The sequence below is a fragment of the Ceratotherium simum genome, chromosome 39 (genome assembly GCF_057802395.1).
Source record: "Ceratotherium simum simum isolate JZ-2026a chromosome 39, ASM5780239v1, whole genome shotgun sequence".
NCBI lineage: Eukaryota > Metazoa > Chordata > Mammalia > Perissodactyla > Rhinocerotidae > Ceratotherium > Ceratotherium simum.
Genome location: NC_141938.1, coordinates 5594245 through 5621447, shown reverse-complemented (window position 1 = coordinate 5621447; position 27203 = coordinate 5594245). Strand labels below are relative to the sequence as shown.

The 27203-nt window shown below is 56.5% G+C and overlaps 1 protein-coding gene across 3 annotated transcripts; it reads right to left on the bottom strand.

Annotated features, from left to right (window-relative positions):
• Positions 1 to 4858: 4858 nt before the first annotated feature.
• Positions 4859 to 26892, bottom strand: KANK2 (KN motif and ankyrin repeat domains 2). Of its 3 annotated transcripts, none has more exons than XM_087425441.1 (13): positions 26840 to 26892; positions 25417 to 25630; positions 24353 to 24468; positions 22769 to 23953; positions 14351 to 14518; positions 14162 to 14264; positions 12970 to 13209; positions 12285 to 12372; positions 11600 to 11819; positions 10596 to 10738; positions 8788 to 8988; positions 8620 to 8709; positions 4859 to 6790 (listed from the first exon to the last, which is right to left on the bottom strand). In XM_087425441.1, exons 3-13 carry the CDS (start codon positions 24387 to 24389, stop codon positions 6737 to 6739), a joined length of 2529 nt encoding a protein of 842 aa, XP_087281567.1. In that variant the 5' UTR covers positions 24390 to 24468; positions 25417 to 25630; positions 26840 to 26892; the 3' UTR covers positions 4859 to 6736. The 3 variants fall into 3 exon arrangements, with proteins under 3 accessions (XP_087281567.1, XP_087281568.1, XP_004442700.2); XM_087425442.1 differs by having other exon boundaries at positions 26806 to 26870; XM_004442643.3 differs by lacking the exon at positions 26840 to 26892 and having other exon boundaries at positions 25417 to 26777.
• Between the last annotated feature and the right edge of the window lie 311 nt (positions 26893 to 27203).

Below are 27203 nucleotides of genomic sequence, written 5' to 3'. Positions count from 1 at the left end.
ATCCCGCGCGAATTTGACTGCCCGCGGGGCCCGCCCCCTTCCCGGGGAGACCCGTTTCCATTGGCTTGATCCTCCGTCAGTCACCAGCGAATGGGCGGCCGCTTCAGTCTGACCTAGCGCGCCTGCGCCGGCTCCTCCGTCAGTCATCGGCGATGGCCAATCGGCGCAGGGAGGGGGCGCCTCCGGGAGTCCTGCCTGATGCGCCTGCGCAGACTGGTAAGCGGCTGCAAGGGGCTGACGCTGTCTGTTTCTGCTTAGATCCAGAGACTGGGTGTTGCACACAGGGCGGGCTTCTTGTGGAGGTGACGTTCTACAGTGTGCGTGGGAGATTCACATTAAACAATAAATAAGTAAGTTCTGTAAGAGGCTGCATAGCAAAATGGAGTCTGCACACCAGGTTGATGGGGTTCGAATCCCAGCTTTGCCACTTAATGGCTGTGTTACGAGGGCAAATTACTTCAACCTCTCTGTGCCTCACTTTCCTCCTCAGTAAAATGAGGGCCATAATAGTGCCTACTTCTGAGTTGGCGTGAGGATTAAATGAGGATGGTACCTGGTATTCAGTAAGCACTATATAGGTATTAAATGAAACACACATACGATGCTAGCCAGTGAGGTGCCTTCCTTGCACCTGACACCATGCTGTGTTCCAGGTTACAACCGTGGAAAAATAAAGGGCTCACTTTTGTGACATGTTTGTGAAACTGAGATAAAGAAATCAATTCAGCAGATCATGACCAGCATTTTCTAAAATACAAGGGGAAAAAAATCAGTGCATTGTGTATGGAAAGTTAAACAATCGTTTTGGGAAACTCCCACTCTGCATTTGTGTCCTGGGAGTGGCAGATTGTTTTTTCCAAAACTGGCTACAGAAATAGTTCCAACCTTGCCACTCATCATCATTAGGCAGACTCTAATTCCCCTCCTCTTGAACTTGAGCAGGACTTTGTGCAACAAATAGGACGTGGCTTCCAAGCTTAGGTCAGAAACCAGCATACATCTTTTGCCTGGTGCCAGCTTGCCCTCTCCCTCACTCTCAATTTCGGGATACCCTCTCTTGGAGCCCAGCTGCCATGTTGTGAGGAAGCCCAAGCCATGTGAAGAGTCTCCCAGATAAGGTCCTAGCTGAAGCCAGCATCAACCACCAGACAATAAGTGAGTGAGCACTGAGATGATTCCAGCCCCAGCCTTTGAGCCGTCCCATCTGACACCCGGAGGAGCAGAGATGAGCTGTCCCCAGCAAGCCCTGCTCAAACTGCAGGTTTGTGAGCAAGATCAATGCTGTTGTTTAAAGCCAGTAAACTTGGGGGTAATTTGTTACACAGCCATAACACCTGGATTGCTGGGTCACATGTGAAATTTGTATCTTACTGTAGGTCACATAAAAAACTGTAGAAAGCCACTGCTCTGGTGGCGAAACCTCCCGAGAAGCAAGGAAACAAATGAACAGGATCATTTTAGATGGAACACCTGCTACGAAGGTGGTAAAACAGGGTCGTCGGGTAGAGTCACCAGAGTTGGCATCCAGGGCAGGGAATTGGCTTTAGGTCAGGTGGCCAGGGATGGTCTCCCTGAGCAGGGCACATATGACCTGGGACCTGAGTGATGAAAGGTGCTGGGAAACAAAGCTCCAGGCGGAAGAAAGAGCAAACGCAAAGGTCCGTGAGGTGAGGAAGTTTAAGGAATAGCGAGGAGGTTGGTGTGGCTGGAGAAGAGTGAGCGAGAGGGCTGCCGAGGGCCTGAAGCTTTATTCTGGTGTATTGGGAAACAGTGGAAGGCATTAAGTAGGGGAGAGCTATGGAGTGGACTGGCTCCAGATCTTCCAGAATTGCGAGAACTTGCCGGCAGGCTGGATATACAGAATGAGGAAGAGGAAGAGGATGCTTCCTGGGTGTTTGGCCCAAATACCCGGATGGGTGGTGGTGCTAGTGGCCGGGATGGGAAGGAACAGGCTTGGAGGGGAGGGGCTGCAGGAAATGAAAAGTTTGGGGCAGTTCCCAGTGCCTGGGATATGGCCACATGCAGCTATCCAGGTGATGGTTGCTTGGCTATAGGAGTCCACAGAGACATTTGGGCTGGGGATAAAAATCTAGGGGTTGTCAGGGTGCAGGCGAGATCAGATGACACCACCCTGGGGGACAGTATGGAGGGGAGAGTCCAAGGACCAAGCTCTGAGACCCTCCAATTCTAGAAATCACAGAAAAGAGGAGAAGCCAGCAAGACAGACAGAAAAGGCACAGCCAGGGAGGGAGACGCGAAGCCACAACAGAGCTGTCAGGAAATATGATTTTGATTTACCATCAGGAATCTGACAGGTCCCCAACCCCAGGCCTGGGGCCACCCTCCTCCTCAGGGCTTACTTCCAGGAGAGAGTTTTTGCAAAGACCCCAGAGGCTACTCGTATTTTTATATTTTTACAGTGATCACGTAGCCAGGGACAGCCTTAAGACTAATATATTTAGTTTTTCCCAGGTCACAGATCCCTCTGAAATCAGACAAAAGCAACAAGAGAGGCTCTTCCTTGAAAAATATATCCAACTTCCACACATTTTTGGGTTTTGGGCAGCTTTGGGGTTCAGGACCCCAGAAGGCCATCCCCAGGTTGAGAAGCTCCCAGCCTTTGTCTCGGGCACAGCCAGCAGATGTAGAAGTGATGACAGCTTCATTGTTTCCTGAAGAAATATCGGTGTCCCGGCTTGGAGCCAGCTCCCCAGTCAGCGTTCATGGTGAGCATAGCTCACCCTCCTGATGGCAGAGCATTTGTTGCTGAGGTTGCTCTGTCACCATCAGCTGAGTGACCTTTGGTGGCAGGGAATCACCTTCTCTGTGCCTGAAGGCAGTGGGTTACATAACAATGCAGAGCAAAATAAAGAGGAGATAAGACCTGTGGTCTGTTTCTGGCTCTGCAGTTTACCTGTGACCTTGGCAAGTTCTTAACCTTTCTGAGCCATGGGCTAATGATAGCTCTCTCTTATCAGCGGGGGTGGGATGTTCAAGAGATAAGCCAAGAGTTTACACAACCATAGCCTGCCAAATATAAATGCTTCTGTCAAAAAAGGCCCTTCACCTCCCTTCCAAACACAAATCAATTACCACCTCCCAGCCATTAGGGTGGCTACTATAAAAAAACACCCAAAACAGAAAATAACAAGTGTTGGAGGGGATGTGGAGAAATTGGAATCCAGTGCACTGTTGATGGGAATGTCAAATGGTGCAGATTCTATGGAAAACAATATGGCGGGTCCTCAAAAAATTAAAAATAGAATTACCATATGAGCCAGCAGTCTCACCTCTAGTATATACACCAAAAATTGAAAGCAGGGACTTGGAGAGAGATTTGTACACCCAACATTATTTAAAATAAGCAAAACGTGGAAGCAATTCCAGTGTCCATTGATGGATGAATGGATAAATGAAATGTGGTCCATCCATACAATGGAATATTATGCAGCCTTTAAAAGGAGGGACGTTCTGACACATGGTACAACGTGGATGAATCTTGAGGACATTATGCCAAATGAAAGAAGCCAGACACAGAAGACAAATACTGCATGATTCCATTTCTGTGAGGTTCCTAGAGTAGTTAAATTTAGAGACAGAAAGTAGGACGGTGGGTGCCAGGGACTGGGGGAGGGCCATGAAGAGTTAATGTTTAACGGGATGGAGATTCTGGAGAGGGATGAGGGTGATGGTTGCACAACAATGTGAATGTACTTAATGCCACTGAACTGTGCACTTACAAATGGCTAAGATGGTAAATTTTATGTTATGTGTATTTTACCACAATTAAAAATAAAAATATACATCAAAAAGGCAAAGCAGGAATCGGGGAGGTGGTGGGCAATGGGGTCTTAAGCTTGAGCTGAACAAGATAATAAAGATGATGACAAAATGGTCCTGGGAATTGCGAGAAAGAATTTTTTTTTTCCCCCAAAAAGCCCCTTCTCGGGTCACAAACCACTCTGGGAAGCTGACAAGAACACTGGACCTTCTGCTCAGAAATACACGAGGTTGCATAAAATTTCTGCGACTTCCTACAACCTCTGAAAGCCACCCATTATCTCCTGGTGAAAAAGTCCAGAGGAAAAACTGAGGAAGTCAGAAGTCAGGAGGGCGATCATCGATCATCGATCTCCCTTTGGGGGAGTGAGGGGGGGCCCTGGGGCTGGGGGGCCCCCGAGGATGCTCCACTTCCTGTCCTGGCGCTGGGGACTCAGGGATGTTCAGTTTGTGAAAGCCGTGGAGCTGTACACTTTTGCACACGGACTTGTGCTCAAAATGTATGCATATGATACTTCACTAAAAAATAAAACAGCAAAATGAAATATTTTAAGACCCAACCTTTTAGAAAAAAGTTTGACAGGAGATACTCCAGAGTGTTGACAATGGCAGGCATTTCTACCAAGTGGGAGCACAGCACCCTCCACTATGCCAAACGTTTTCTGTATTGTTTGAATTTTACCTTCTACAATCACTGTCAATTATTTTGTCATGAGGCAAAAAAAATGAGTAAAGATTTTTCCTGAGGTGTTTGCAGTGGGTGTTCATCAGAACTTTCCGTCACAGTGACAATGTTCTCTAACTTTGAAGCCCAGTACAGTAGCCACCAGCCATGTGTGGCTATTGAGCACAAATTAATTATAATTTACACTTAAATGGAAACAGCCACACGTGGCTAGTGGCTATGGTATCGGACAGGCTGGTCTAGGGCAGAACATAAGGGAGTTTATTGCAATAGTCTGGTAACTTCTCTGTAGCTTTGTTTGAACATTGTTCAAATTAAGTCCATTTTGATAGAGATCCATTTTAAAGCTTGAGGAGGAGGACAGTGTGACAAAGACCAGATACAGACACGTCAGCTTATCATAAGGTAGCTTTATTAAATTCCTTTACCTTCTAAAAACGATTACAAAAAGGAATACTTCATTTAAGTGTAATACTGTATTTATGGACGTACCATGGTCAGAGTGAGGTTAAAGGTCATGGATACATGTGAGAAGAGAACTGGGACAAAGGCAGGACCCCCTGTAGCCCACCATGCCAAGCCCAGTGGGCCCGAGGGAGAAGGGAATGCAGGGATTCTTCTAGAAACTTCTAGAAGCTTCAAATAAACGCACCCGCTGACTCCGGGGCTGGACACCCAGGCACACAACTCTTGTACCGTGGCCTTCCATCAGACACCAGTGGTCAATCAGCTTGGTTTTGGCTTTCTCTCCAGTTGACACGCACACACAATCTAGGGTGTCTCCTTTGAACATCCAAGCTCTCTCGTCTTAGGTAAATCCCTTCAATGAAAATCAAAGCAAGCCAGACTCCATGGAGCTGAGAAACCTACTTTTCTAGGATGGACGCCAGCACCCTGCTTTATTGAATGGACACATAAGCTCTGAGGACTCAGTCTGTCCAGCTGGGTCTGGCTTCCACCCTGGCGGCTGAGCTGAGCGCTGGACCAGAGAGGGCAGGACACCTATTTGCTGTGGATCTTACTCCCCTGACCCAAGGCACTTTCTGAGGCTCAGAACCCAACCCCTTTTTTTTGGTTCACAGAAGGAAGGAACAGGAGAGAAACTATGCTGAGATTCTGGGCACCCAGGAGGACGGCAGGAAACTGCGTGTCTGGCGAGCCCGCTCTCCAGCAGGCTCCGTTCCAGGCGGCTCCGGAAAGCCTGGAGGTTGTTACGAAGCCCAGCTGGCCCTTGTTTGGTTTTCGGCAAAGGCCTGTCTCTTTAAGTTTGTCCTCGGGGAGCAGCCAACTTTTAATCGTGCACACATGGGGCCTTCGGAGCTCGCCCTCGGCTTTGCCAACAAGCACAGGCCTTGTTTTCTGGGAGGAGAGCGATTCTGGAGTCTGGGGAGGACGAGGACGGCCCGTCACCAGGATTCCAAGCCCGGGGACTCAGCAGCCGCTCTGGGAACCGGATTCACTTCCTGCATCTCCAGCCCTGAAGGATTTTCTAGGAAAATTAACAGGGGCCAGGGCCTCCATGCGCGGAGGGGACAGATTCTGGTTCATTTCTCGAGGCGAAATGCACATCTCGGCTGCTGGGTCCTGAGCCCCCCCACCGGAATGGGGGTGACAGTGGCAGCAAGAAGGCAGAAGAAACGAGTGGGCTTCCTGCCCCGGGTGACCAGGCCAGAATCTATTCTGTGACGAGACCACAAGAAAAGTCTCCCAAGAGAGCCGTCGGCGGGGGGAGCGGACAAAACACTATTATATACCAGACAATTAAATGTGGGGGGCGAGGGGGGCGTACAGCCACTCCAGACGTGACCCATGCATGGTGACATTCAGGATTAAAATGAAAGTAGGCGATTCCAGTGACTTTCAAATTTGGCAACAAGTAGTAGGATTTTCCTCCCCTCCCCCGACGATGATCCCAAAATCCGATATTTTTCCGTCTCATCCTCCTCCATCCGTAATTGCCAGTTGATTGTTCTCGATGTTCCTCATAAACCCACCCCCCAGCATCAGCCCCTGGCGCCCATTTCTGTAAGAAGTCAGCGTCTGTTGGTGCTGCGGCTGCTCTGAACGGGGTGCTGGGAAGAACCCGCTGGAGGCTGGAGTCGTGTCGCTGCGGGGGTCCCCTGGGAAGCAGAAAAACCCACTTGCCCTTGAGATGGGGCCTTGGTGGGTACGGGTGGGGGCTGGCGGGGAGGAGACGAGGACGAGGGCCCAGGGGAGGGACGGTTTGCTCTGGGGCCGGCAGGCCCGCAGGAGGCGCCTGGCCCCTCGCGGCTACTCTTCTGCGGAGGAAGATGCAAGACTCTCGTCATCTGACATCGGGGCGAACTGAAACAAGAAGCACAATTCCTCATTTGGCATCCTTTCCAAGGCCCGCGAGGCGCCGACTTTGTTGGCTGGCCCAGTGGCCGCCGGGAGTGAACAAGAGGCCTCGTCCCTGGGCCTCAAGGAGGCGACACTGAGGGGGAGAAGCACACAAAGGAACGCGGGAGAGGATCTTCCTCGGGGGTGACGGCTGGAAGGGGATGAAAGTGGAGAGCGAGTGGGCAGGGAGGGTGATGTCTGAGCTGAAGGATGCCAAGGGGCCAGCTGAGGGGGCAGGGCATGCCAGGCAGAGGACACAGCAAGTGCAAAGGCCCCGAGGCAGGAGCAGAGTGAGCGAGGGGAGGGGAAGGAGAGTGAGGGAAGGTGAGGGTGACTGTGCAGGGCTTGGCGGGCTTTGGTGGCTTTTTCTCCAAATAGGGTGGGAACCATGGAGGGCTGTGAGCAGAGGAGGGATGTGCCCTGACTCGGGTGTTCACAGTGACCTCTGGCTGCTGGGGAGAGAACAGATGGGAGGGGGCAGAGAGGGTGGGGGTCAGGGGACCAGGACAGAGGCGATGGCAGTGGGCCAGGTGGACAATGCTGGAGGGTTGGGGTTCGTCCCGCAGGACCACAGATCAGACAGGAGGCCATCACCTGACCCCATCGCCCCCATCTTCCAGTTGAGGAAACTGAGGCCCAAAGCTGATCCCCTAAGCACAACTGAGGCCGAGGTGTCCTGACACCCTGGGGAGTGAAGCCGGAAAAACTCAGAGCCCCAGGAAGAACCTGGAAGCCAGGTGGGAGACTGATGGCTTATGGTCTCAGCGACCTTCTCTCTCCTGGACCGTCTGGGGAGCTTCTGTGGTCGACACCCACCAGGCCACCCTTGAACCCGGCCTCAGACATGCCTCAGGGTGCCGGGGCAAGTGCCAGGTGGGGGTGAGAAGGGGGCAGCGAGGCTCCTGCCCGAGGTCTGGAGTCAGATGGACCCCGGACCTCCACCCTTCCTGGATGTGAGACCTGGAACCAGGGAGGGAACCTCTCTAAACTGCAGCTTCCCCAGCTGAAAAATGGCAATAATAACAGTTCTGTATGCAACCGAATCGGGCTATGGTGGAGGGTTTAAGAAACCATGCCTGGGAGGCACTTAATATAGTCCATGGGACTGGAGGGCATGGCCTCCTCCATCAGACTGGAAGGGATGGTCTCCTCCATCAGACAAGGGTATCGTTTGGGGGACCTATGAGGAGTGCCCGTCTCCTCCATCAGGCACTTAGCGCACACCAAGTATCAGTATCATCCTCCCGTGATGCTTCCAGAGAGTGTTTTGCTAACAGGCGTGATTTTTAAAAACCCCAGATTTCCGTGGTCAGATAGAAAGGCTGGGTAAGACACGGTTAGGTGAGGTTTCCTTACAGTGAGGCTTCTCGAGGCCTTCAACACACTGACAGGCTTGAGTAGAAGCCCGAGTCCTCATTGGGGCCCCCAAGGCCCTGTGTGATCTGCGGTGTCACCTCCCTGCCCTCTCTTCCTCCCACTGGGCTCCAAGATGCTCCTCAGACACACCAGGCGTGCTCCTGCCTCAGGGCCTTTGCACTGGCTGTTCTTGCTGCACAGAGAGCCACACTCTCGCTCCCTCTCTTCCTCAGGTGGCAGCTCAAATGTCACCTCTTTCCAAGGTTGCTGTCCCTCTTACCCTGTTTTATATGTCTTCCCAGCACTGACCATCTGATGGCTGTGAAACACTGATTTGCTTGTGTGTTTCTAACTTGGCGTGGGTGCCACACGCCATCAGCTCTTCGTAAACCTCCGCCCCCCCAGAACCCCCGCCCCTGCCCTGCCCGGGGACTCACTGAGCACTTGATGTTCATGCGGGAGTACAGCATGGACGCGACGTCACTGTGCCCCGCGTCCAAGGCCACCATCAGAGCCGTGCTCCCGTCCTGCAAAGCAGCCGTTGCTATGGCGACGCCCAGCGCTGTGCTCCCGCCCTCCCCGGGTGCGCCTGGGTGGGGACTCACGCGGTCAGTGAGCGCGATGTCGCAGCTGGGCACGGCCAGCAGCAGCCCCGTGATCTCCTTGTGGCCCTGCTCGCAGGCGCACATGAGGGCCGTGGAGCCGTCGTCGTCTTGCACATTGACATCCGCCTCGCAGGCCAGCAGGGCCTTGACCACGTCCACGCGCCCGTGGCTGACCGCCAGCATCAGGGCTGTCTGCCCTGCCTGGGCAGAGCAAGGAACACGGTTATGGACCACGCAGGTGACACCCCTGCTCCAGAACCTTCCGTGGTTCCCGAGTACCCTGATGCTAACAGCACCCTACTTGCTGGCCTCCTTCTGGATCTCAAACCATCCTCCCTACCACTGGACCTTTGCACTTGCTGCAGGTCTCAGCTTAAATGTCTCCTCCTCAGGGAGAGCTGCTTGCCTCCCCAGCCCCACGGCCACGTAAAGGAGGTTCCTAACTCGCAGGGGTAAAGAAGTAAAAATTTATGGAGCTAAGATGTGTATACTTTTCTGTACATCAGTTAAAATAAAAATTAAATCAATGTTCATCAGTGAACGAACGGATAAACAAATTATAGTATACACACACTACAGAATACTGTTCAGCCTTAAAAAGAAATGCGGCACGGACGAACTTGAAATACATTATGCTCGGTGACAGAAGCCAGACACAAAAGCCCACATATACGATTCTGTTTATATGAAATGTCCAGAATAGGCAAACCCGTCGAGACAGAGAGCAGACTGGTGGCTGCCAGGCGCCGGGCAGAGAGGGGAGAACGGGGAGTGCCTGCTAACGGGGGCCGGGTTTCCTTTTGGGGTGATGGGAATGTGCTGGAAGTAGATAGCGCTGGCGGTTGCACAATATTGCGAATGTACTAAATACCCCTGAATTGTATGCTTTAAAAGGGTTAATCTTACGTTATGTGAATTTCACCTCAATTAAAAAAAAGGAAACCACTAAAAACTGTTTTTAATTAAAGAAAAATGAAATTGATAAAACAGCAAGCAGGGTCTGCTCCTGTTATGTGCCGTCATGGCGCGCCCCCCCCTTTTTTTTCTGCTGAGGAAGATTGGCCCTGAGCTAACATCTGTGCCCATCTGCCTCTATTTTGTATGTGGGTGGCTGCCTCAGCATGGCTTGATGAGCGGTGTGTAGGTCCTCACCCGGGATCCCAACCTGCGAACCCCGGGCCACCAAAGCGGAGTGTGTGAACTTAACCGCTACGCCACCAGGCTGGCCCCTGCTTTTCTTCCTCTGCTTTTAGGCTGTTGCAAATCCTGCCCCTCCTTGCTGTCCCCTTGGAGTCCTGGCTGCTCTTATGCCCGGACACCCTCCACGCTTCGGTCGCCCCCACCGTCTCCCAGCTTCTGCTCCTCAATATGCAGCCGAAGGGAGATTTCAAACCAGGGAGCAGGCCCCGCCACTGCCCTCAGACGCCCCTGGTGGCTTCCCGCAGCCCCCGAGTCCCAGACCGCCCCGCCCCTGCGTGCTGCCTGAGACGCCTGGCTGGCTGGCGAGCCTCGGGAGGTGGGGACCGTGCCTGCTCGTCCACCACGTGAGCCCCCGGCACCCTGCTGCCCCTCAGTGAGCCACCACGCAGGATGCGGGACGGGACGAAGGAAGGCGGAGGCCCCCACGTCCTCCCACACCCCCGCCCCGTTTCCATCAGAGGCAGCCTAGCAGGCGGGTCCTAAGAACGGGGCTCCAGGGCTGACCCCTGGGGTCAAACCCCGCCCCCCCCCAGTTTGACCTGGGAAATGACTCTGCTTCTCGGGGCCTCGGTCTCCTCGTCTGTGCAGTGGGGACGTCTGCAGCGTACCTGGCTGGCTTTGGCGTTGACGTCCCCGAGCCTGAAGAGCTGCAGGACGGTCTCGAGGTCCTCCTGGGTCTTCAGGGTGGCCAGGGCCGTGAGCATGACGGGGCTGTAGCCGGCCCGGTTCTGCTTGTCCACCTGGCAGACGCCTGGGGGGCAAGGAGGACATGAGCCCTCACACCCCGCCGATGCCGGCCGGGCCCGCCTGGAGGCCGGGGGCGGGGCCCCGAGGACCGGGCCGCGTCTCCGCCGTCAGACTGGAGGCCGTGTTCCACTCTGTCATGACGAGCCCTGGGCGTCGCGCCTCCTCCATCCGTCTCGGGGCGGCCTACTTTCTCCCTCTTCTCAGGCTGCCCCCGGGGTCCCCATCTCCATGGTGCCCTCAGTAGACAAGGGGCTCCTCCAAGTGGACACTGGGCCTCCTCCACCAGACGGGGGCCCCTGACCCTGGCACCCACGTTCAGGGCTGAGAGCAGGAGCTGTCTCCCCCATTAACCTGGAAGAGCCAATCGCTCTTCAGATGGGCCGTGCCTCCCCCATCAGACTGCGGGCCGTGTCTCCCCCATCAGACTGCGGGCCGTGCCTCCCCCATCAGACTGCGGGCCGTGCCTCCCCCATCAGACTGCGGGCCGTGTCTCCCCCATCAGACTAGGAAGGGCTAGTTTCTGCCTGCCAAATTGAGGGCCACATCTTCTCTCCGCGTCCCAGACTGGAGGCACGTCCTCTGAGAGGAGGGCTACAGAGGTGGGGCCTTCCTTATACAGGGGTGTAACCCTGAGGGTGGGGGAAGGTCCCTGTGACTTCCAGAAGACCATGTCTGCCTTTTCCAGTACCCTGGGGCTGCAGATAGGGCTTGTATCTCCCTCACCAGACAGGGAGGGCCGCATCTCCCCCATCAGACTGGGAGATCGGCGTCCGCCCCATCAGACCGGGAGATCAGCGTCTGCCCCATCAGATGGGGGGCAGCGCCTCCCCCTCAGACCCCAGCCCGGGGCGGCGCTGCGGCTCACCGCTGTCGAGCAGCTGGCGCACCACGGGGAAGTTGGCGTGCGACACGGAGTAGTGCAGCGCCGTGTTGCCGTTGCTGTCGGCGATGTTGACCACGTAGTCGAGCAGCCGCACCGACATGGCCCGGAAGGTGACGAGGTGGCGCCGCACCAGCTCGGGGTGGGCGTCGCTCCGGCAGGCCAGGCGCAGCCACTCCTGGAGCACGGTGGTGTAGGCCACTTTCTGGAAGGGTCGGGAGGAGGGGGGCGTGAGGGCGGCGGCGGCCCCAGGACCCACCCCCGACCGAGCCAGAGCCTGGAAGGAGAAGCATGGGCCCCCCCACCCCGATGAGTCAGAAGTGTAGGATCCCCATCCCGGACTGGACTCCAAAGGGAGGTGTAGACACGGCCACCCCAGACACGCTCCCAAGACAGGCGTGAGCATCTCCATCCGGAAACGATCCTCAGAGGCAAGTGTGGACCCCGCAAAGGGCACTGTGGCAGCCCCCTTCCCTCAAGCCCCGAAGGAACAGAACCCAAGACCAGGTGGGTGGGCTGGCGGGCCCCTCTCCAACACGCGTGACTCAGGCACCCCCAGCTCCCGGCGCGGACGCGGGGTGCCCTGGAGGCAGGCACTGGAGACACTGGAGGCGGGGAAGCCAGGGTGGGGGTGCAGGGGAAGGAGGGCCCAGGCCCTGGCCCCGCGCACCAGCTCCCGCTCCGTGAGTGCGTTGGGGTTGTCCAGGTACTTCTCCAGGGCCAGGCAGGCCGAGATGAGGTCAGGGCTTAGCTCCAACCTGCGGGGACAGACGAGGGGCAGTCTACCTGGCGAGCACCCCCTCAGCCTCCTGGGTGCCCCCCACATCCAGCTGGTGTGCTCCAGGAGGGCCTCAACGCTCCCCACCACACACTCACCGGGTCCTGCCAGGGCTGACCTGAGGGGTGGAATCTCAGATCCCCCTTCGCCAGGGACACGATTTTACACTGCACCCCAAGGGGCAGACATGGGGACACACAGACCCCAAGAGAAAGTGGACACAGGCTGAAGTTTATTCCAAGTGGCCAGTGGCAGATGGAAAATCTTCCCAAGGGCAGATTTATCATCAGGGAACAAAAGGAGACATAGACAGCATAGGCAGGTGGGGCAAATGTCCCAAAGAAGGTGGGTGGCTTAGCACAAACGCCAAGTTTGTCCTAAGCCCAATTGCCCTTCTCAGGCCTTTATCAAAGCCTCCAGACCTTCAGAGGCCCAGAGGGAGCAAGTGCTTCCTCCCTAATTCAGACTAAAGTGTGCATGACTGACGGGAGGGTCCCTCAGAGGGAGTGAACGGTGGGGTCTGAGGTGGGGGTTGCCTCCCAGCCCTGCCTGAGTTCCTCCCACCCAGAAAACTGACCGGATCTCCTCCTCCGCACTGGCCCCTGACGCCCCATCGGCTGCGGGCACGTGCTGAGGCTCCCGAGACGGCTGGCGCTCCTCCGGGCCGGTCTTGGCTCCCGCCGTCCCCTCGGGCCTGAGCTGGGGGGCTCCGGCCACACTCGGCGCCCTCCCCGCCGGCTCTGGGGCCTCGCCCTCTGTGCTCTCATTGTCCGAGAAGTTCTCCGCAGTGCTGGAGTCCTCGGACGAGGACTCGTACCTGGGGAGGGGGACGGGCAGGGCGGGGGATGCTGCGGGTGGGCCGGGACGTGGGGGGAGGGGCGCGGGGCTCTGACTCCTTGACGTCTCTGGGCCTCAGTTTCCTCATCTGATAAACGGGGATCACGGCAGTCTCGACCTCACAGGGCTGTGGCTAACGGTACCCGGTATACAGTAAGCGCTCAATAAACACCAGCTGTGACTGTGATCATGTGGGGAGGCAGGGACGGCGGACACTGCTTTTCCCTCCTAGCCCTTTGGTACCTCTCACGCCATCTCCTTACACGGGCTGTGCTGATGCAGACACTGGCCCCACTGCGAGTAGGACCCTCTGATGCTTCCTGCCACCCCTGGGTAAAGTCTCAGCTTCTGGGCCCGGCATTCAAGGCCCCAAGCTCTCCCCGACCAGCGCTCCCCACGGCTCGGCTGTGTCTCTCTGCTTCCTCCAGCTCCCAGCCTTTATCCAGGCTGCGCCTCCCCCAGGAGGGCCTCCACCCCGCTCTCCACCTTGCTAGCTCCTACCTGCCGGCAGCACGAGTCCCCTCCCTCAGGGACCTCCCTGGGGGCATCAGGGCCTCCTCGAGGCCCCGCACTGCCCGAGCGTCCCCCATCACTGCTCCAACCCCACTGTGTCAGAACCGCCCATCAGTGCCGGGGGCTCCAGTGGACCGGGAGCTCCGGCACCTTCCGCGGGGTAGTGTGGTGCAGTGGTTACAGCACAGACTCTGGAGCTGGACCACCGGGCCGACTCCTGCTCACCGTGTGAGCTCCAGCAAGGCCCTTGGCCTCGTTGTGCCTCAGTTTCCTCCTCTGTCGATTGCGCTTTGGTGACATGTACGAATCAAAGGGAGGATCCAGACCAGGGTCCTCGGTACGTTCTTGGGCGCGAAGGACCCAGGGAACGGACAGGAGGGTGGAGGCTAAGGGCAGGGAGCGTGGGGGGGTCCTCTCACCCGCCGTTGACCCCCACGAACTGGAGGCTCCTCTGGTGGGCCGCGGGGTCCGCGGGCTCCTCCTTCCGCTTCATGATGGAGCGCACGCCCGCCTGGGGCCCGCCTGGGGGAGGGGTGGCGTCGTCAGAGCCTCCAGGGCCAGACCCCTGCCCGTCCCTCTCGTCCCTCTCGGCAGCCACCCCCGCTCACCCGCGCCCTCGGCCTCCTCCGACGCGCACGAGGCTGCTGGCCTGGAGGGCTCCCTGTCGGCGGCGGCGCTGGCGGGGCCCTGGCCTGCCTTCTCCTCGGGCTGTGCCAGGGAGGCCGCCGTGGACCCCGCGGGTGAGGACGACGACTCTGCAGGAGGCTGTGGGACACCTGGAGGGGCAGGAAAGGCCACTCACCGTGGGTAACTATTAATACCCGGCTCCTGGGGGCCGGGGGTTAAGTCTTGCATGACTTCATCAAATCTTCCCAGCCCACGAGGAAATGGGATTATTACAGACGAGGAAACTGAGGCACAGGGGGCTGCTGAGGTCACCCAGCGAGTGAGCGAGCAGCAGAAACTGATTCCAACCTCAGTTTGTTGCCTGTCCCACAGCTGGTCAGGGGCAGGGAGGACCCTGTGACCCACAATCCTGGCCTGTGACCCCCCCCCCACGACACCATACTGAGTGGTGGTCACCATAGGGACTCAGATCTCCCCAGATGAGAGAGCTGTGTGACCTCAGGCAAGTCACTTAACCTCTCTGTGCCTCGGGTGAATAACATTTCCTACTTCCTGGCAAGTCGTGCAGAGTAAAGACAGTAACTGGGGGAGAGGGTTTAGAACAACGCCTGCACATCAAGAACGCTCCAGGCGCATTTGCTAATTCCAGAGAATTGTAAACGTTATTTTGATAAGACTTAATATTACTTTTTTTTTTTTTTTACAAAAGCAGGGTTGTGTTGGGGATATCATTTCGTATCCAGCTTCCTTTTCTTCTTCTTTACTTAACATTAAGTAGGTGTTACTTTAATCATCAGGAAAAATAAACAATCAGGGCTTTTGGAAAATGAAAAACCGTACTCCAGCAGTTTAAGTTTGGGAAGACGAAAGTGCTGGAGAGGGATGGGGGTGATGGTTGCACAACAATGTGAGGGTACTTAATGCCACTGAACCGGACACTCAAAAACGGTTAAGATGGTAAGTTTCATGTTATGTATATTTTACCACAATTAAAAAGAAAACACACACCCAGGTTGGTCTGAGGCCGAAGATGACTTTGTCAGGGTACCCGCTGCCCAGCTGGGAGTGGGGTTGGGGATCCAGCCCCGGGTCACCAGCCTGGAGCCAGAAACACAAGTCCCAGTGGCCACTCTGAGTGGCTGCCGTGTCTTGGAACCTGCTCGGGTCCCCCCAGGCCACGTGTGGCTTCCGTGCCACCACTTCCCCAGGACGTCCCATCCTGCCACTGGCCACGGGCTCTGCAGACCAATTCATTTTAATGCCCTTGAACAGTTGAAACTTTTCTTGACAGACACAGTAACTACTTCCTCAAGTCCGAGGGCGACACTCGACTCTGGTTAGGAACGGGAGTATGAGCTCAGCACAGGCAGAACGCACAGACGCTTTGTCATGAGGGTGAGTGACAGCAGCCCAGCCCAGGGCGTGGCCCGCCCAGGCCGCTTCCAGCACCATCCAGGGAATCAAGAGCACACGCCGGGTTTTGATGTGAATCTCCTGATTTTTTTTTTTTTAAACCTTGTCAATAAATTCACATCAAACAAAACCCCTGTGTGGCCAAGTGGATGTGTCAGGAGGTGGACAGGCCAGCTCACGATCTCACTGTCACCCCAGACTCAGGGCTTCTGATTTAAACACCCGGCAGCGTCAACAAGTTTGGGGCAGTAACATTATGCTGAGTGAAAGGGGCCAGTCACAGAAGGACACATACTGTGTGATTCCACTCATAGGAGGTCCCCAGAGCAGTCACATTCATAGAGACAGGAAGTAGGATGGTGGGGGCCGAGGGCTAGGGGAGGGGGATGCAGAGTTAGTGTTTAATGGAGACAGAGTTCCAGTTTGGGAAGATGAGAAAGTTCTGGAGATGGCTGCACAACAATGTGAGTGTACTTAATGCCGCTGAACACTTAAAAATGGTTAGGATGATAAATTTTATGTTAGACGTATTTTAAAAATTACAATTACAAAAACAATCTAAAAAAAGTGAAAAAAAAACAATAACACGGAACAGCATGAGGCCCCTTCTGCCCCAAGGGAAAAGCAGGCTCTGCCTTCCACAAGCTTGGATGGCTCCTACCAGCCTGAGGAGTTCAAGGTCGACACTGCAACACTAAAATAACAATAACAATACGGATCATGTTTATTATTATTATTCCCGTGGGGGAAGAGGCAACGTGATACCGAAATTCATATGCAAGAAATAAAGTCCATGAACAGCTAAGACCATTTTACAAGAAAGGGCAGAGATGGGGAGCCCGGTCTACAAGAGAGAGAGAATAGAACATATTCCAAAGCCACAACAATCCAAACAGTGGGGTATTGTAGTCGGAAGAAATGGGCCGAGGGAAGGAAGGAAGGAGAGAGAGCCCAGCACAGGCCCCATCTCCGGGGACTGGGGTGAGACAGAGGGGTTTCCACACATCAGTGGTAAAAGCTGGGCTCTCTGGTGTCGGGTTGGGAAAAGCAGCTTCTCTACCCAAGAAAACTCAGGCCAGATCCCTACCTCACACCTTACACACAAACTAAACCCCGAAGGATCAAGATGAAGACGGAGCTACAGGAAGAAGACAGGGCCAAATATCAGGGGCCTCAGGGAGGGGAAAGAGTCCTTTAAAAATTTCTCAAAGCACAAACCATATATGAAAAATACTGTATAATCTCACTTATATGTGGAATCTAAAGAAACTGAACTCAGAGAGAGAACAGGTTGGTGGTCGCCAGAGGCAGGAGGTGGGGAAATGGTGAAGGGGTCAAAAGGTACCAGCTTCCAGCTATCACATCAAGTTCTGGGGACGGAATGTCCAACGTGGTGACTACAGTTAATAACACTGTCCTGTACATTTGAAAGTTGCTAAGAGAGTGGATTTTCAGTTCTCATCGTAAGAAAAAAAATTATAACTCTGTGAGGTGATGGATATTAACTAAACTTTTCGTGGTGATCATTTTGCAATATATACAACTATCAAATAATTAATTTGTACACCTTAAATGAATACAATGTTATATGTCAATTATGCCTCAAGAAAACTGGAAAAAAATTAAAAATTAAAAAAAAGAGAAATATGATGGGTTTAACTACATCCAACACGAAGACTTCTGTTTGATTAAAAAAAAAATCTCATAGACAAAGTTAATTGATATAAGAACACAAACTGGGAGAAGGTAGTCATGCATCGCTTAGCGAGAAAGGCATCATTATGCAATTTTGTCATTGTGCAAACATCATAGAGTGCACTTACACAAACCCAAATGGTATAGCCTACTACACACCTAGGCTACATGGTACTAATTTTTTTTTGCTGAGGAAGATTGGCCCTGGGCTAACATTCGTGGCCATCATCCTCTACTTTATATGGGACACTGCCACAGCTTGGCTTGATGAGCAGTGCGTAGGTCCGAGCCTGGGATCTGAACCTGCGAACCCTGGGCTGCCGAAGTGGAGTGTGTGAACTTAACCACTACGCCACCGGGCTGGCCCCTATGGAACTAATCTTATGGGACCACCTTCACATATGTGGTCCATCATTGGCAGAAACATCGTTATGTGGCACATGACTGTACTCCCGATGCCAAAAATGGGTAAGGGATTATCTTCTAGAACAGGAGTCAACAAACTTTTTCTGTAAAGGGCCAGATAGTAAATATTTTTGGCTTGGTGAGCCAAAAGGTCTCAGTCATCAACAGTGCAAAAGCAGCCGTAGGCAGTATGCAAATGAATGGGCATGGCTGCGTTCTAATAAGTCTGAATTTCATATAATTTTGCTCATGTTGCACAACGTTATTCTTCTTTTCATATTGTTCAACCATTTAAACATGTAAAAACCATCCTTAGCTTGTGGGCCATATAAAAATAGGCAGTGGGCTGGATTTGGCCCACAGGCTGTAGGTTGCCAGCCCCTATTCTGGAATATGCTAGAAACTTCTGCCCAAAGAAAAATGGACAAAGTCTATAAATAAGTGATTCAGGGAGGAATCGTATTAAACACATATGGTGATGCCCATCCTCACCAGAAATTGAAGAGATGCAAATTAAAACAACAAGGAGATACCACTTTGCCCCATGGTCAGATGGGCAAAAAATTAGAAAGATACATAAAACTACGTGTTGGTGGGCTGTGGGGAAATGGGCACCTCCGACTCAAGCGTGGCTGGTGGGAGTGTGGACAGGGAGAACTTCTGCAGAGAGGATCAGACAAAATCTGGAGTAAAGTTGTGCATTCTCTGTGACCCAGCAGCCCCACGGGACGGGACATGTGAGGATGGCCCTAGCACTGCTCATGGCAGCCAGGAGTTGGAAGTAACCCAGGTGCCCACCGAGGGGGGATGAGATAAGAGTGTAGCACATACCCAGGGCAGAAATCTACACAGTCATTAAAAGTGACGAAGCAGATTTATGAACATCAGAGTGGGGAGTTCAAAAACAGTATGTAGAGAGGAAAAAATAAGAGACAGAACAAGATTTTTTTTCTTTCTAAAGCACAATACCATTTTAGGAAATTAAACACAGACAAGGCATATTTTTCAAGGACACCCGAATAGCTAAAGAAGCTTCTGGAAGGTGGATTGCAAGGAATGATATTAAATGGGGTGGGGGTGTGTGAATCGCATAGAGCAGAGGTTGGGAAACCACAGCTTGTGGGCACAGTTGTTACATTTTTAAATCGTTGGGAAAAAAAATTAAAACGATCATTTTATCTGGCACACGTGAAAATTACCTGAAAGTGAAATTTCAGTGTCGACACATAAAGTTTTATTGGCACACACACGTTCATTCATTTATATATTGTTTATGTCTGTTTTCACGCTACCAACGCAGAATGGAGAGATCAAACTCAACAAAATGTATATATTAAAAACGTGCAACTTTCTGTCTATTAAGTATACCCCAAAAAAGCTGGAAAAAAAAAAAAACTGAGCAGAATCGAGTCATTGCAACAGAGATTGTACGGCTCACAAAGCTAAAAATATTTACCGACCCTCAGCATTGAAGGTGAAAGATGAAGGCACAAAAGAATAAAGAAGGTTCCATGCACAGACCAGTGCGGATGGTTGCCACGAGCTGAAGAATTAGATTAACTCAGGTTCGGGCTCCTTAAGTCCAAAAGGAATTTTTAAAAACTTAAATCACTCAGCCACCCACTGCGGGAAGGGCGTTGAGCCCACGAGGGCTGTAAAGCAATTTGGGGACAGTCCTCAACATCCTCAAAAAATGCCCTTCCAGAAGCCTGCCCTGAAAAAACAGATTGGAGGACAGGAGGGGTTCCCAAGGAAGGACAGCTGTGTGGCACCCTTGACAGTAAAGAACGACGTGGCTGTTAAATAGTAAACGGCGGGTCCCGAGAATTGTTAATAACATGAAGAAATGCCCCTAGGATAATATGAAATCAAAGAGTTTAAATCCTGGCTTCAGGAACCATGAGCAAATCCCTTAACCTCCCCGTGCCTCAGTTTCCCCATCTGTAAATTGGGAATAAAAACACCACCAACCTCACAGGGCCACTGGAGATTTGCTCCAGGAAATTAAACATGAAAAGAGCATCAGAAAACGCCCTGGCCCACAATAAGGGCTGCCTGAATGCTTTTAAAAATAAAATAGAGCCAAACGATAAATTCCTGCAGCTCTGTGTTGCCAGGCTTGAAAAACACATGTGATTTTCTGCCTTACAAAATTCAGAAGGAAAGAAGCAGAAGTGTTGACAGCAGCTGCGTCTGGGCGGTGGTGGGTTTATAGCGGTTTTATTTTTTGTTCTAGATTCTTCTGCACTTTCCAAACCTTCCACTAAGGATATAAATTGCTTTCACAGGAATACGTTTCCAACAAGGGCAGAGGGAATCTCAAAGCCTTGGAGAGATCCCACGGGTGCACGTGCCCAGCCGCCCCTTCTCCCGCTGATCTCTCTGGGGGGGCCTTAGCCAGGTGGGCGGGATGTGACATTGTGGGGTCCCCAGTCCTCTAGCAGCCCACCCACCCTTGCCAGCCTGAGGGGAGAGCTGCCTCCCACCCTCCCTGCCCTTCAGGCGCAGTGAGCGAATCTGAGATGGCAGAGAGGTTGGGCTCCTCCTTGCCTCCTCCCCCAGGGAGCCCTCCCTGACCTACACATGGAGCTGACCCACCTAAGCCAATACATGGTCTGAACACTCGTCACGTCCTGTACCATCTCATTTCCCTTCCCATAATGCTTCTCCCCAGTCTAGGAGCCCTGCCGGACCCACTCTACGCTCAGGCTCCCCTGGACCTCGCTTCTCTGGCCTCATCTTATTCCACATTGTTCCACACCTTGGATGCGCCCAAGACCCTCCTCATCTCAGGGCCTTTGCTCCTGCTGTGCCCTCCTCCTGGAACACTCTTCTTCCCATATCTTGGTTCAAAGAGCCAGCAGCTAACCCTCGGGTACCTACTACGTGCCACGTCGAGCCACGTCAAACACTTGACGCAAACAGACACATTTAAGCCTCATGTTAATCTGGTGACATCCGGCTGTCACGACCCCCGATTTGCAAACGAGGCTCAGAGAAGTTAACTAACTTGCTCAAGGGCACAGAGCTAGGAAGCAGGGAAACCAGAATGTTACCTGGGGCCCCCACCCCATCCAATCACCGCCCACCCCATGCCCTTGTTTGTTTCAAGCATGTATTCTCTGAAATGACATTTCTCCACTTATTTATTGTGGTCTCTTATTTGTTTATTGCAGGGGATTGTGTCTGTCTTGTTCACCGCTGTGTCCCCAGGGCCTAGAAGAGTCTGGCAAATCGCAGGCACTCAATAAAGCGTTGCTGAATAAGAAAACACTGAAACGAATGAGCACACTCCAGTTCCACTCAAGCAAGGCAGAGATAGGGGCTGGCTGCAGCATGCAGGAGTTAAGTGAGACACAAGGAAGAACTTCTGGGGGCAGCGGCTTGCAAAGGGTGGGGACATCGCTGTGTCTGCGGGTCCTGCAGGCAGGAGGCGCCCCGGCTGCCCTGGGGGCTGCCTCTGAGATCCCGAGGTTGGGCGGGCGGGGCCCCTGGCTGGGGGCCAGAGTGGGATGGACACAGAACAGAGGGGTGGTGTCTGCAGCTGGCCCGGAACAACCGGGAAGAAAACAGCTGGGGCCCCACCCTCCAGCCCACACCCTCTGGTCCCTCCGGGGGGGCTCTGGCCACCTGACATGCGGGGTTGGGACAAGGACCCGGGCGCCACCTTCGAGCCCTCCTGCAGGTTCAGGTCGACCTGGGTTTAGATCCTGGTTGTGCGACGCAGGGCAAGTGCAGCTTGTCCCTGAGCCTCAGTTTCCCCAGCTATAAACAGCTGACTCGAAAACTATCAGCAGAAGCTGCCAGGAGCACTGAAGGAGTGCTTACTGCGTGGGCTAATCCACAAGACTCCTAGAAGTGGGGGCTGTTATTATTCCAATTCAGATACGGAAGCTGAGGCCCAGAGAGGTGAAGCCACTCCCCCAGGGTCACACAGCAAGAAGCGGAATCTGAACCCTGGTCGCCGGGCTGCACAGCCCACCCCGTTAGCTCCTCCGTGGGCGAAACCCTTGGCAGGGCTCCCGGCACCAGGCTGGTGTTCGATAAAGCACAGCTGTCGTCATTATTATGAATCATCCTGGCAGCTTCTCCAGGGGCCTCGGGGCGGTCACGGAGGGGCAGCTGCCATCCTGCACATCCCACATCCCCTTTCCTGGCACGAGGAATCAGCATTTTCTTAGGGAGCACTCCTTCCTCCCTCAGGACTCGGGTGGGGCTCCTTCACCCCCAAGATCCAGGGCTGGGCAGTGAGAGACATAGTGATTTGCTCAAGGATGGGCACACAACCCATACCAGCCAATGAGGGCCACCTCTAGGATTTTTATTGATGCTGTTTAGACTGAGAGGTTCTCTTTCTACTGAGTTGCAAGGACAGATGCCTGGAGCAGTGGGGCCACCTTTGCCTGCCTGAGGGAGAAGCCTCCAGGGTGCACAGAAAGAGAAAGAGAGAGTCCTGATGATATTTGAGCACCTGGATCCGGCTATGCCTGAAGCTGTCACTAAGTTACATGACCCACACATTTCCTTTTCATTGCTTAAACTGGTCTGAGATTGCTTCCTGCCACTTAATGAATAAACAGGGAGGGTTTTCTGCCCAGCAAACCAACAGCCTTGGGACCCCTCCCCCAAATACGTCCTGTTTCCTGGACACTTACAATGTGCTAGACACGAGGATACACACTTAACAGACACTCAATTTCTCCGCATGGTCCCTACAGCGTTGAGTCGGCGGCACAGTTGTCCCTTTTTTGCGGATGAAGAAGAAACAAAGGCTCCGAGAGCCGGAGTGGTCTGCCTGGTGGCGGGCCAGGGCTGGGGCTGGACCCTGGCGCTCGGAGGAGGAAACAGGGACCCTCCGCCGTCCCCCCCTGCCCGCTATGGCTCACCTGCAGCCCCCTCGCAGCTGCGCTCGGTGATGCTGATCTTCTTCACCAGGTGGACGTTGGCGGCGGGCGCGGCGGGCGTCGGGAGCACCGTCTCCACCACCTCGCGGCTGCGGAACACGGGGGCGCTCTCGGCCCCTGCGGACGTCGCCAGGGCGCGCAGCCCCGCCCCGTAGGGCTCCAGACTCTGGGCGCGCTGTGCAGGGGCCCCGGCGGCCGTGCTGGCCGCCACCTCCACCTCGCGAGGCCCCTCCACCACCCGGACGGTGTCCACGCGCCCCGCGCTGTCCGGCGGCGGCCGGGCCTGCGCCGCCTGCAGCTCCCGGAGCGCCTTCTTGAGCTGCGTCTCCAGCACGGCCACCTTGGCGGCCAGCGCCGCCTCGCCGTCGGGCACGCCCAGGTCCCGCTCGCGGACCCAGGTGCCCACGCTCCGCGTCCCCAGCGCCGCCGCGTCCTCGGGGGCCTCGGGGAGGTCCAGGCAGAGCTCGCCGCGGGCCCGCGCCCCCGCGGGGTGGCCCAGGAACTTCTGGCTCTTGAGCTGCACGGTGAGCTGCCGCTTCTCCTCCTGCAGCACCGACAGCTTCACCTGGAGCACGGGGATCAGCTTCACCTGCTCCTCCAGCTGCCGCAGCTTCCGCAGCGCGCCCGCCATCTGCTCGCGCACGTGGGCCAGGTGCCCGGCGCTGGGCGCCACCGGCGTGGACAGCCCCGAGCTCCGCGGCGTCGGCGGCGGCAGCCCCACGCCCACCAGCGAGCCCGTGGAGCCGGCCGCGCTGGGCGTCAGCGAGCCCAGGCCGGGGGGCGCGGCCGCCTGGTCCTCGAGGCGGCGCCGCGCGTCCAGCAGCGTGCGCTCCACGCGCGGGTTGAAGCCGGCGCGCGTCTCCAGGGCGCCGTACTGCGGGTAGAAGCCGCGGCCGCAGTACGAGTAGGCCGAGTGGCGGCTGTCCCCGCTGGCATTGGAGCACAGCGACTCGGTGGACGTCCACCAGGAGCCGGGCCCGCGGGGCAGCGAGCCGAGGCGGGGCCGGCGCTGCACGGCCACCCGGCGCAGCGTGTGGCCCTTCTCGATGTCATCCACGTACTTGAGGAAGTCCAGGTCCAGGCGGTAGCCGTACGGCGTCTCCACCGAGTAGGGCGGGTCGGGCTCCTTGGCGGGGAAGGCGGGCGGGGAGGCTGGGCCGGGGGTCCCTGGAGGGGGAGACACGCAGGGCCTCCGAACGCTGCTGTCCCCTCCTCCGGCGAAGGCTGATGGTTTCTTTGCCCAAGGGATGGGAGCCCACGGGGGGCTCAGCTGCTCAACTGTGTCTCCCACCCAGGGCGAGGCCCTGTCACCCCCCAGTCCTCCCAGGACAGGGCCCTGCCTGCCCCGTCAGATCCTCCAGGGCAGAGCTAAGTTGTCCCCATTGAGGCCCTCGGGGCAGGGCTGTGTCCCACCCTCAGGTAGGGCCAGATCCCTCCCCCCACCCCCAGACCCAGGGCAGAGCCCTCTCCCCTCCCCCAGGCCACGCAGAGCAGGGCTGTGTCGACAGAGCGTATCCCCCCACCTCCAACCCCAGGGCTGGGCCCTCTTCCCCCGAGACCCCTGACCTGGGAAGGGGGCTGGCACATGCAGGACCTGGGCCATCCTCCGGTCTGCGGTCGCTCCTCAAGGGTCACTTTGGGGACTGTGATTCAGACTGCCTGCAGCACGGGCTGAGGCTTACCTGGGGAGGGGGCGAGGGAGCCGGGAGTCAGGACCAGTGTGCAGGGGGAGGGGAGGGGATGTGGATACCCGCCCCCCTCCACAGAGCCCCCTCCCGGCCCCTCTCTCCCCCAGGTCCGGGACCCTCTCAGAGGCACACCCCAGCCTGGCTGTGGGCAGGGGTGGGGGGCCCCCGAGGCCTGGAACAAAGAAAGCAAACCTCAGGGCCCGCCGGCACATCTGTCCAGCCCCTGGACAGGCTCCAGCTGTTCCCACGGCCCCGCCTCCACAAGGCCCCCTGAGCCGGGGGGCCCTAAGCCTGACAGACCCCACCCTTCCTGCACCCCTCCCCTCGGTGCAGGCTAGGAGCAGCCTCCGGGGACGGACAGGGGCTGAGGTGGGCAGGGGCTGGGGCACTAATGGGGGACAGCCTTCCTGCATGGATCCCAGGAGACAGAGACCCAGGGGCACAAAAAGAGAGAAAACGCGGGGTAGGGGACCCCAAAGCAGAGCCGGGTCAGGCCAGGCAGGGTGGGGGGCTCTGGGGAAAGTTGGGGGGAGGCAGCGAGCACAGCCTTTCCCCTTTATGGAAACAATTTTCTCTAAAAATAAACAGTTTCGCTGCCGGGCTACACGAGAACTTCCTGCCCCCCCAGGACGCGTCCGGCTGAGGGGCGCAGCAGAGATAGAAGGCCGGGCGGAGGCCCGGGAAGTCATGGGGGTGCGGGGAGGAAGTAAGAGGGGGCGCCTGGGGGCTGCAAAGGGGAGGGACAATCAGAGCATCTCACTAGCCCCCACACCCCCGCCCCCAGCCCTGGAGTCCGGCCAGGACTTTGTCCCTAATACTCTGCCTGAGCTCGGCCAGTCCTTTCTGCTGTCTGACCTTCAGCCACCCTGCTGCAGAGGCCCCAGCCCACCCCACCATCACAGTGGACCCTTTCCAGCCTGTGGGGGCCAGGGCAGCGGGTACCTGGGAGGATGGGCCAGGTGGGGCACCTGCCGGGCATGAAGGCGGGGCTGGAACTCCACGGCCGGCCGAGCTTGTCCTCTCTCTCACTCTGCGTGTCTCCTGCTCAGTCTCTCTCCGCGTTTCTCTGCGTCTCTCCGCGTCTCTCTCTGTGCCTCTTTCCACTTCTCTCTCTGTCTCTCCACGACTCTGTCCTCACTTCTCTGTCTTTCAATGCCTGAAACACACGGTCCCCGATGACAGGAATTTTGGTTTGCTGCCTGCCTGGAGGCGCACCCCCTCCACAACGGGGAGGTGATCAAATATATTTTCTGGGGACCTGAGAGAGACTGGAGGCAGCGAGCAGGACTGGAACAGCCTGTGGGGGCCCCCGGAGGTGCACAGGGGTGGGGCGAGTAATAGTAATGACTATAGCAAACATCACCACAACCCCACCAAGCGGTAGCTGCCACCCTGTTTTACAGATGGGGAATCTGGAGGTGCAGAAATGGACAGCGACTTGCCCGGGGTCACTGGAGGGGGAAGTGACTGGGCCTGGATTTGAACCTAAGCCGGGCAGAGGGGGAATCTGCCGGCCAAGCCACCCGCACCCCCATGCCACATCCCTCTGCCCATTTCCCAGACAGAGAGACTGAGGTCTGAGGGTGTCCAGCCATCGGAGCGCCCTCCATGTGGGCAGGTGACTCCAGGCGGAGAAAGGAGATGGGGGTCAGGGGAGTGTGGTGGGGGAATGTATGCGTCTGAGGCCCCTCTTCCTCTAGGGGACCCCTGGGGGACAGGGAGGAGGACACGGGACAGGACAGACAGAGATGGAGAGAAAGGGAGACAGGACACTCCAGGAGGGGACAGGCAGGAGGCTCGCGGGGTCGGGCGGGGTCTCCCTAAAGCCCCCATCCCAGCCCGGCCTGGACGTCTCTGGGGTCTTCGCGCCCCCCTCCCCGCCCCAAAGCCGGGGGTGAGGAGGACGACCCCGCCCCGCGCAGGGAGGGGGCGGGGCCTGCGGGGTCCCGGCTAATGGCAAACAGCTGCGGCTCCCCACGCCGGCCCAGCCGCCAGGCCGAGGCCCAGCCCGCCGGACGCCCGGCCGCCTTCCCGCCCCCTGGGGCCTGGCTCGGCCGGGCCGCGGAGGAGGGCGCGGGGACAGCAGAGAGGAGGAAGGGGAGGACGGAGATGGGGCGGAGGGCAGAGGAGGGGCGCAGAGTGGGGAGAGAAGCGGGGACGGGGTCCGAGCTGGGCAGGGGGCAGAGGCGCGGGGACCGCGACAGCCAAAGTCCGCAAAGTCTGGGCACAGATGGTGGCGCTGGAGGCTCGGAGGCGCCGGCGAGGTCGCGCCCCGGGCTCGGGGGGTGGAGGGGTTGGGGCCCACGCTCGAACCCCGACCCGGACTCGAACCTCGAACCCCGATCCCGCCCCGGGTTCCACTCGCCTCGCGCGCTCCGGCCGCCGCCGTCCCTGCGTCCCGCCGCCCGTGCGTCCTCCGCGCCGCCGCCCGGCCGCCCGGCCCTCGGCGCTCGCCCCGCCCACGCCCCGCCCCTCGGGCAGGCCACGCCCTCCGGCTGACCACGCCCCTCCAGTCGCCAGCACGCCCGCCGCGCTGCGGGGATGCACGGGGGACACACGATCGCACCTGGTCCGCAGGTGTGCGCGCGCGCGCGTGGGGGGTCCGGCCTCGCCCCTGTCCCCCAGGCCCCGGGGCAGGGTCCCCCGCCGCTGTCCTCCCCCGCCCGCTGCAGCTGGGCCGCTGCGGGGGACGGGAGGGGGCGGGGCTGGCCGCGGCCCAGCTCCGGGAG

Coding starts and splice junctions, on each gene's coding strand:
- KANK2 (XM_087425441.1), bottom strand. CDS start 24,389: ATGGCCCAGGTCCTGCATGTGCCAGCCCCCTTCCCAG. Junction 12,373..12,969: donor AGTGCGGAGGAGGAGATCCG/GTCAGTTTTCTG, acceptor CTGTCCCCGCAG/GTTGGAGCTAAGCCCTGACC. Junction 6,791..8,619: donor GCATGAACATCAAGTGCTCA/GTGAGTCCCCGG, acceptor TTCTTGTTTCAG/TTCGCCCCGATGTCAGATGA.